The following is a 10,512-nucleotide window of genomic DNA, read 5'->3' on the forward strand; positions in this document are numbered from 1 at the left end:
AGATCCCTAGCTGATTTGAATGAGCACACAAGCTAGAGACTATGAGATTAGTTACTATTTTATCCCAATTTTACCAGTGTGCAAATCAAAGAACATTAAGGCAAGTAATATGTCCAGTATCACACAGCCAATAAAAGACATAGCAGGGAAGAGGTTTTTATTTTTTTTTTTTAGGATTTATTTCTTTTCTTTATTGGAAAGTCAGATATATGAAAATAAGGAGATACAGAAAGATCTTCCATCTGCTGATTCACTCCCCAAGTAGCCACAATGGTCAGAGCTGAGCTCATCCAAAACCAGGAGCCTGGAGCCTCTTCTGGGTCTCCTGCATGGGTACAGGGTCCCAAGACTTTCTTCAACTGCTTTCCCAGGGAGCCAGATAGGAAGTGGAGCAGCCAGGATACTCACCAGCACCCATATGAAATCCAGGCGCATGCAAGGAGAGGACTTCAACCACTAGGCTACCGTGCCAGTCCAGAGAAGGGTTTTGTTTGTTTGCTTGCTTAAGATTTATTTATTTTATCAGAAAGCCAGATTTACTGAGAGAATGAGAGGCAGAAAGATCTTGCATCCACTGGTTCAGTCCCCAATTGGTCGCAACAGCCAGAGCTGAGCCAATCCAAAGCCAGGAGGCAGGAGCTTCTCGAAACCATGTGGGTCTCCCACGTGGGTGCAGGGTCCCAAGCCAGCCTCCTGTTAATGCACACCATAGCAGGCAGCAGGTGGTGCTCCAAGTACTTGGGTCCCTGCCACCCACATGGGAGATCTCAAATTGCATCCCAGCTCCTGGCTTCAGCCTGGCCCAGGCCCAGGCCCAGCTGTTGTGGATTATTTGGGAAATGAATCAGTGACTGGAAGATTTCTTTCTGTGTCTATGGCTCTTTCTCTGCATTTGTTTCCATGCCTTTGAAATAAATAAAAATATGTAAATGTAAAAAATTCTTTAATGATATAACTAGGATTTGAATTCAGATCTACTCCAACAGTCCATCCTCTTAACTATTGATAAATTGAACTCTGCTTTTCCTCCATCTAACGTTATATTGTGACCTTATTTCCATTTTAAAGACTTATTTTATTTACTTGAAAGTCAGAATTATAGAGAGAGCGAGACAGAGAGCAAGTAAGGGACCGGGGGAGAGGGAGACAGAGAGAGAGAGAGAGAGAGAGAGAGAGAGAGAGAGAGAGAGAGAGAGAGAGAGACCATTAGCTGGGTAACTCCCAAACAGCCACAGTGGCAGGGCTGGGTCAGGCTGAAGCCAGGATCCAGCAGCTTCATCTAGGTCTCCCATGTGGGTGCAGGGGACCAAAGACTTGAGTCACCAACTGCTGCTCTCTCAGATGCACTAGCAGGCAGCTGGATCAGAAGAGAAGCAGCTGGGACTCCAACCAGCATCCATACGCAATGCCAGCATCACAGACAGCAACTTAACCCACTACACCTCAACACCAGCTCCATGAACTTACTTCTATGTTAAAAAATAAAACTCTACAAAAATGTACAGATGCAAGTGTTAATTTTTCCCACAGCAGTAAAGAATGGTACAAATATCCTTATTGATACATAAACTTTGTACATGTCTCTAAATATTTCTTCATGATAAACTCCCAGAAAATTAATTGCTGGGTCTAGAGGTAAATGCGTTTTTCAAGCTTTTGATAAATATTGCCAACTGCCATTCCCACCAGAGGTATTAGGGAACACCTGCTATCTTGGGTCCTTGCCAACACCAAGTTCTGTCATTCCCTTTTATTCTTTGCAATTTATGTTAGAGAAAACAGTATGCCATTTGAACCTCTCATCCATTACTTCTGAGATGGCATGTTTTATGTTTTTTGTGCTTGCTGGCATTTGGACTTCTCCTGTTACATATTTTCCTTCACATATTTCCCCCATTCACTGCACATTTTTCTAGCAAAATACTTGCAGTTTTCCTATTGCTCTGTAAGTCTTTATGTGTTAAGGATAATGAGTGTTATTGAAAATGTTTCTAGATTTTCATTAACGTTATTTATGGCTTGTGTCAAAATTTTTAAGGTTCACATAACTGATGTTCTTAACACTATTTTTTTTACCTTTGGTATTATACATACAAATATTCCCCCTATCCTAGAATCACATAGTCTCCTATAGGTTTTGAGTTCCTTTATCATGTCCCTCTCTTTCTTTTTGAAATCTTTGGTTAACACAGCAGTTCCCAAACAGAATTACACATCTTTAAATGCTCAAACCTTTTCTTCTTAAATTTTTTACTTATTTACTTTATAGCAGAGATACAGAAACAGAGCACTCTCACTTGTTGGTTCATTCCCTAAGTTTTCCCAACAGTCAAGGCTCAGGCAGTCCAAAGCCAGGAGCCTGCAACTCAATTCAGATTTCCCATGTGAGTGGCAGAGGCCCAAGCACTTCAATCACTGTCTATTGCCGCTCAGAATGCATCAACAAGAAGCTGGATCGGAGGGAGGGTGGGGGGAGAATCCCAGATTCTATGTAATTACAACTCAATGTAATTAATGAATAAATTTAATTTAAAAAAATAAAAATAAATAAAAATAAAAATAAAAATAAAAGAAGCTGGATCAGAAGTGGCAAAGCCAGGACTCAAACTGGCACTCTGCTACGGCATGAGGGTGTCCCAAGTAGTGGTTTAACTCACTGTATCAGGAAGCTCACCCACTAGGAACAATATACACATTTTTCCTCACCCACGGCATGGGTAAACTTTTCAAAGATTTGTGTTATTTAGGGTTTGGTGCAACAGCCTAGTGGCTAAACCCTAGCCTTGCATATGCCGGGATCCCATATAGACACCGATTCATGTCTCAGCTGTTCCACTTCCCATCCAGCTCCCTGCTTGTGGCCTGGGAAAGCAATAGAGGACGGCCCAAACCCATAGGAACCCTGCACCCATGTGGGAGACCTGGAAGAAGCTCCTAGCTCCTGGCTTCAGATCGGCACAGTTTGGCCCACTGCAGCTACTTGGGGAGTGAACCAGCGGACAGAAGCACTTACTCTCTGTAATTTTTTCTCTCTGTAAATTTGACTTTCCAATAAAAATCAATCAATCTTTTAAAAAATTGTTTCATTTGAAAAGCGAAGTTACAGAGAGGAAGAAAGAGCAAGAAAATTTTCCACCTGCTTGTTTATTCCCTAAATGGCCACAAGGCCAGGCCTGGGTCAGGCCAAAGCCAGGAACCAGGAACTCCATCTGGGTCTCCCACGTGGGTGGCAGGGACCCAAAAGTTTGGATCATCTTTTGCTGCCTTCCCAGGCAACACTAGTAGGTGCCCAGGAACAACCAGGACACAAATTGGCACGCAATATGAAATGCCAACATTCCAGGTGGCGTTTTAACATGTGCATCAGAATGCTGACCCCAGGAATATATTTTTTTAATAAAGGTAATTCTAGGGCCCAGAGCAGTAGCCTAGCGGCCAAAGTCCTCACCTTGAACATGTCAGTATCCCATATGGGCACCGGTTCTAGTCCTGGCAGTTCCACTTCCCATCCAGCTCCCTGCTTGTGGCCTGGGAAAGCAGGTGAGGACAGCCCAAAGCCTTGGGACCCTGCACTGACATGGGAGACCTGGGGAAGGCTCCGGGCTTCAGATTGGCTCAGATCCAGGTGTTGTGGCCACTTGGGGAGTGAATCATCGGACGGAAGATCTTCCTCTCTGTCTCTCCTCCTCTCTGTGTCTGACTTTGCAATAAAAATAAATAAATCTGTGCCGATCCAATGCCGGGAACCAGGAACCTCTTCCTGGTCTCCCACGCAGGTGCAGGGTCCCAAGGCTTTGGGCCATCCTTGACTGCTTTCCCAGGCCACAAGCAGGGAGCTGGATGGGGAGCAGAGCTGCCAGGATTAGAACCGGCGCCCATATGGGATACTGACATGTTCAAGGCGAGGACTTTAGCCGCTAGGCCACGCCACCAGGCCCTAAATAAATCTTTTTTAAAAAGTTAATTCTAGTGCTCTCCTAAATTGATGTCGGAGTTATTTTTCTAAACTACTTCAGTATGTTTCTTAAATAAATCATTTCATTCATTTGAAATGCTATCCCTATCCTAGTTAGTAAACTCGAGGGAGAGCAGAGACCACACCTGTTTCCTTGATCATTCATTCCCATCTCCAGTATATGTGGGTTCGATAAATGTTAACTGAATAATAAGTAACACCGGCAACACAAGTCTCCAAACTGACTCCTCTTCAATGTTCTCTTGCCTATTAGACCGAAACAGACTAACAGAGGACAGGACCTCCAAGGACAATCTAAAACTACCACCACAGAACAGGGTCCCAGCGCCACTCCAAGTGTAGGAAAACCATCCTCATTGCAGTAGTAGTGCTAGTAATAAGTACTGCTAAATTTTCTGAGCATTGATGACCTGCTAAACAATTCTCTAAATATCTTACTCTTACCCAAGGGCACACCACTCTATGGCACCCACTTGGTTCCAAGTCCTTTGCATATATTAAGGAGACATCACAACATCCCTATGAGTTCTGTGCTCCCCATTTGACAAAGTGGGAGAATGGGACACAGAAAGGTTAAGAAACTTGGCCAAGATCTCAGGGCTACAAAGTAACAGAAGCACAGGATCCCAGCCTCCACATTGAACTAACACGCCATCCTGCCTTCCAGACGATCAATCTATGCTTGTCATCTCAGACGTTGCCCCAAATCAAGGATAAGCCAGCTACAGCTGTCAAAGGCTTTCCTTATGTGGAATATCCCCCCTTCACCAATGCTAGAAAAAAAAAAAGTGAGGCTTTGTGCCAATGTAATTTTAAGCTGATCAGATTTCAGGGCCTGAGCTTGTAAAATATATTACTTATTAGGAAAATATGACATTTTTATTAAGAATTGTTAAACATTAAAATGTTTTAGCATGAAATAAATCATTAACTATGAGTGATATTTCCACTGACTGTAGAGAAGAGGAAAAACACAAGCCCTTTATGTATTAGTGGGAATAAAACTCGAGATCTGTACCTGCATATACTCCAGTTCTATACTTTCCAAACTGTCTCTGAAACATCCAGCTGGCAGGCCAAAGGTGTCTCAACCGAAACTGGTCAAGCCAAGCTCAGTGCATAAACTTCTTCCATCCACATGTCCTTGGGCCGCCTCTCATATTCCCGCATCTCAGAGTGGCGCCACTGGCCCTTACCACCCAAGTGGGCTGTCAGTTGGGCTCACTTCTTAACACATCCAACCACAGAACATTCTAGAATTCACTCTGGTCTCCTGCACAGACCCTCACCACCTCTTATCTATTCAGAAGCCCTCCCACCATCTCCAGCTCTGACTCCACCTCAGCACTGCTGCCGAAGTAATTTTTCTAGGACAAAATCTGATTATGTTCCTTCCTTGTTTAGAATCCTTGTCTCCAGGATAACGTGTAAAACCTTTCCTAGCACATACAAGGTTCTTTTTATGATCTGGCCTCCAACCACCTTCTCTGCTTCATCTGAGGTCGTGCCCCTCTGCATCTCGCGCTAGGCAAACAAAGCAACTTGCAAGTCCCCCAACACTGCTGCTCTGCTAGAATGCACTTCTCTCATTCGCCCATCTGGCAAACTCCTACTCATTTTTTTTTTTTTTAGACAAGCTCAAAACTCAGAGTTCATCATGTTTTTCTCTTGGCTTCCACTGCATTTTGTGCCTCTGTCTATTGTAGCACTTATTCAACATGAATACATTCAACATGATACAATTGCTGGTGGATGCGTCTTTATCTGCCAAATGATAAGGAACCTTCCAGGGTTCCGCTTCTTATTCATCTTTCTATTCTGTTTGGCGAGTGAGAAAGAATGTGGTCAGGATTTAATAAAAACATACAAACTGCTCTTGATAAATGCTCCGCATGAGAATGAAAGCCAGCATAGAATCAAACCCCATTTGGGTTAGTGTTTCAACTGGTCTTTCTTACCATTCCAACAATCTGCTACATTGGTGTGCAAGTATGTATTCAACTGAGACAAGCAGCACAAGTAAACATTTTTAAAAGCTACGTTAGACCACCAACAAATTCGCCTGAGTAGTCATTGTCAAGTTCTTTCGTTCTACTCCAGCTAAATGATCCTCAACCTTTAAGTGAGTCACAGATCAGTTTTGACAGCCTTTATTGTTTCTCAAACCTGCATTCTTGTGACAAACACAAAAGTCTTACATTCCCCCTGAAGATTCTGATACTCTGAAATGAAGGACACATCATCAACCCCATCAATATACGTGTGTGTGTGTATATATATACACATATATACATATACATATTTTTTGTATATGGTAGGAACTACAGATTCACAAGAGATAACATCCTATTAGCCAAGATAACTGTTACACTGTGAGTTGTGACTTTGGGGTAGCTTTCATGGTTAAATAGGCATTTTCTTTCTATTACCATATATAAAAACTGCGACATTAACGATGCTGCTTTTTTTTCCAGACTAAGTCCCAAGAAAGTTTCAGTTACGAAAAGGAAGCCAGAAAGGCACAGTCATCCACCTCCTCTACCTTCAAGAAGGCTGCACAAGGAATATGCAAGAAACAAACAAAAAACACCAACGGGCCAGATGATCGTCCGTGTCCTCACACACAACTCCCACCAGCACCAGCTCACACGGAATTCTTCTAAATGCTTTAGCAGGACATTTTCCTACCCTGCTCCCCAACCTCCACTTTAAAGAATTTGAATTTCTAGCAAACAGCAGCTTCTTTTAAACTAAGGTGCTTTGTCCTTGCAAAGACAAAGGGTTAAATTTAAGAAACATCTGGCTGCTAGTGTGTATGTGGGGGTTGTGGGGGGTGAGTTGGAGGCTAGAGTAGGAGAAAAACCCAGTTCGAGAAAGAGGTGTTAATGTCTTACCCTGCCACATGGCCATCTTGATCCTATCTTCTAGAGTGGGGCCACAGGCTCAAGGTTGAGCAGGGTCCCCCAGTTTCCACGGGGAGGTGTGGATGGAAACACAGCTGTGTGGTCACTTTCTGCAGGAGGTGAAACAGCTCCCAACCTGAAAAAGGTACACAGAAAAATGGAGATCTCAAAAGGGGAAAAAGAAACATTGTGAATGCTTGAAAATGATCTCCTGCCCCTCTTGCCCAAAGATATGCAGCAGACATGGGTGGTGTCAAATTTCCCCCTAGGCGGCAGGGTAGGGTACGGTGGCAGAAAAAAAAAAAAATCAGAGATGTGGAGTCAGTTCTTGTCACCACTGAGGGCTGTGGGGTCGGGCTGCAGTCACTGGCTTTGGGGAAAAGGGGTGCAGAAGCTCAAAGGACAAGAGTAGCTGAGCTGACAGACTTGGGTTGGAGATCGAAGAGCAGCATGATCACTCACGCCCTGCCCGACCCCAACAGACCTCACGTCACCTTCACAAAAACTCTTGCACAGGTTCAACATAATTTAAAGGGAGCATAATAAAAACAAAGCGGAAGGATGGCTGTCCGGTGCTGGTTGCATCTCTCCCTTTCATTGTACTTTCGCACACTTTGGAAATTTCTCATCATGAGCATACACTGTTTTGATAATGGTGGTAGGGGTGAGCACAAGAGGGAAAACATACAGGACAGAACCCCAATGTCAGTGCAATCCGATTAATTCAGGTAAGCCTGTTGGTGAAACTCCACATGAAACCTTAATACAATACTTCTTGCAAGGCTACAAGATCAGCTAAGAGCGGGGCGGGGGGATGAGAGGTGCGACTTACTGGAGTCTGTTCGGTGCTATAATATTGCCAAGTCTACTTCATTTAAGCAACGACTTCATCACTGGGTCTTCCTTACTTAGCACACAAACCAATCAAAAGTCCTTTACCTTTCGGGATTTGGTCAACATCAAAACGGACTGCTGTTTCCATAGCTTTTGAGGCTAATACTAACTTGAGAATCATACTGGCCTTCTTCGAACACCTTGATTTATTGTTTTTCTTAAGAACAAAGGGTTCATGCATACACATGCCAAAACAGCATTAGCAAAAAGACAGCGCTTTGGCTAAGGAGAGATTTGGCGAAGTCCAATGAAATCCGGAGGTCACAGAGTCCTGGGATATCATCCCAGGAAAAAGAGCCTAGGCGACTGACCTGCAACAGTCTGTTTGGATTGGTGCCTTTTCTTTTTCTTTTTCTATTTAGGGTGCAGTTCAAAAGTATTGATTTATGCCTCAGAGAGACCAGCCGAAATTCACCATCTGCAAAGGCAAACCTGGGCCGTTTCTAAGAAACGTACCAAGCGAATACGCAAAATGCATTCTTACTGGCTTTCGACTGCTCCCACTTTTGGACTTTGCATACTTGCTCAGTGGTGTTAGCATACGGCCACAGTGCCCTTGGAGCTGCAAGAAATTGATGTCTTCTGAAATGTTAACAGAGGTAAAAGGCACATCCGTGTAAAAAAAAAAAAAAAAAAAAAAAAAGTACAGCTTGCCCTGGTGGTGAAAGGCGCCTGGAGCGCAAAGCTTGAACGTCTGGAAAGCAGAACCAGCTCAGCGTGTTAAGTGGCAAAAAGAAAACGCGCAGCCACCACTTACTTCGTCTAGAGTTTGAACTCTGACTTTGCAAAGAGCCACACGAACCCGCGGCAAGTCCAGAACGCGAAGGGAGAAGAAGAACGGGGCCTCGACGAAGCTTTTGCAACCGAAGCTAAGCTACGCCTGTCTTGGAAAGGGGATGCAGGCAGCCTGTGCTCCCAAATTCAAAAACGGGACAGGGCTTGGCGCCGCTCCGCAGGGAAACTTCGCTCGGGCAGCCTAGGGACCCTGGTCGGAGATCAGGGCTGGGCTCCTGGGGAGATGCCGCCCGTGCTGGGTACAAATAGCCTGTCTACCTCCTCCAAGTGTCAGGGTCGGGCGGCTGGGTACGGGGAACCCCCATCTCCAGCGAGAAGGGCTGAGCCCGAAGGGAGCGCTTCCCTCCCCCGCCCCCCCACCCCTGCTCCGCCGCCTGTCGCTGAGCTGTGGGGGGGTTTGCTCCGGGGACGGGGCCGGGGGACCCGCGGCCTGCCAAGGAGCACTTGGGGAAGGGGGACAGCCCATTTGTCTTTACCTGTCGCCCGGGTCAGGAGCTGCAGAGTCTGGGTCCACCGCCGGTGGGCAGCGCGCTCGGTCGGCTCCGGCGTCCAGGACACCAAGTTGAGCTAGCGCCCCACGTAGCCGGCAGAGCTTCATTCACACAACCCAGCCGGGGAGGAGGGGGAGTGGAGCGGCCGCGCGGCTCATGTGACAGGCGCCTCGCGAGTAGCAGCTCAGCCTGAGCCGTGTCTGCGCGTGCGCGCCGCGCCGGGCGCGCACCCTGCCCCTCAGGCCCAGCCCAGGCGGGGGCGGGGGGGCACGCTGGCTGAGGAGGAACCGGGGGGAGGAGCTTCGACGTACGCAATCGCAGTGGGGCAAGTCTCTGCGCTGCCATGTTTACTGAGGACTGGGCTGCTGCTGTGGGCGCTGGGTGTGTCAAGCTGCGTCTCAGGAAACTTCGTCCCAGTCTATTTCAGTTTGGAGCATGCGGGTCCTTGTTGTGTGGGGTTGATCCGGAGCTTCCAGGCCACGGAGTAGTTCGTAGAAGGACTATGTTAATTGCATTGACATCACAGGTATTGAGCCAGTTACGTGCCAGGCACGGTTCCAAGCACTGTCCCTTAAAAAAAAAAATACACACAGTGACCCAGTGTAATGTGTGCCACTACGTCTCCGATATTACTTATCAGAATAGAGAAGACACACTGCTTAAATAATTAGTGCAAGCTCCCATGATACCAAAAATAGGGACGGAGCAAATAGAGGGTAACTTGCAACAGCCGAATCAATCCTCATAGCAACACTGCAAAGTCTGTAGGTTTCAGTTGTCAGGACTGTATCCGTTTTAATTGTTACAAAATGGAAGTCCAGAAAAAGAAAAGTCCCTGCACTAGTAAGTGACACAAGCAGAATTCAAGCCTGGGTCTATCCAGCTCCAAACCCCATCCTGGAGCTGGAAGAACCACACACACACAGAAGCACACACACCACTTGGAATACCGACTTTGGAGAAACCAAGTGCTCACGGCTACATATGACATAGATTTTTCTCCCATGACAGTGAGGGGACATTGCACACCATAGAAACCATGGGTGTCGTGCCAAGTGGAGAAAAAGCTGATGCGATGGGGGGAATTTTAGACAAAGCACCGTTCTAGTAAGCTAAGCCCAAGAAGGACTGTGCTCGCCTGACGTATGTCGCCATCACGGCTGGGCTGGGAGAGTGAGGCCACAGTTGCAGTTATTGGGAACCACAAAGTGGAGATAACTGGCGAGTATTGGCTTCCGTTATGCCTTATCAGAATTTCTGCGCCTGACTTGGAAATCAGTGGGCACTCCTCCCCAGCCAAGACACTTCCGTCCTCCAAACGCAAGTGGCATGCTCTAACCAAGGCAATTCAAGCAACAAAGTTTCCAATCGGGGATGACATTGAGACTCAGTGACCACCTAACTGGCGATCATTCACATATCGCTGTCGTCTGCCCTGTATAGCTGCATTCTG

General features: G+C 46.1%; 1 protein-coding gene across 2 annotated transcripts in view; it reads right to left on the reverse strand.

The window, feature by feature from the left end:
- CLCN5 (chloride voltage-gated channel 5) overlaps nucleotides 1–9,246 on the reverse strand; it is a 160,253-nt gene extending 151,007 nt beyond the window's left edge. For both annotated transcript variants that reach the window (XM_058658239.1, XM_058658238.1), the window contains exons 1-2: nucleotides 9,045–9,246; nucleotides 6,871–7,015 (exon numbers count right to left, since the gene is read on the reverse strand). In XM_058658239.1, the coding sequence (XP_058514222.1) occupies nucleotides 6,871–6,886 (16 nt within the window). In that variant the 5' untranslated portion in view covers nucleotides 6,887–7,015; nucleotides 9,045–9,246. The remainder of the gene's footprint in view (nucleotides 1–6,870; nucleotides 7,016–9,044) is intronic.
- Between the last annotated feature and the right edge of the window lie 1,266 nt (nucleotides 9,247–10,512).

The sequence above is a fragment of the Ochotona princeps genome, chromosome X, assembly GCF_030435755.1.
Source record: "Ochotona princeps isolate mOchPri1 chromosome X, mOchPri1.hap1, whole genome shotgun sequence".
Taxonomy (NCBI): Eukaryota; Metazoa; Chordata; class Mammalia; order Lagomorpha; family Ochotonidae; genus Ochotona; species Ochotona princeps.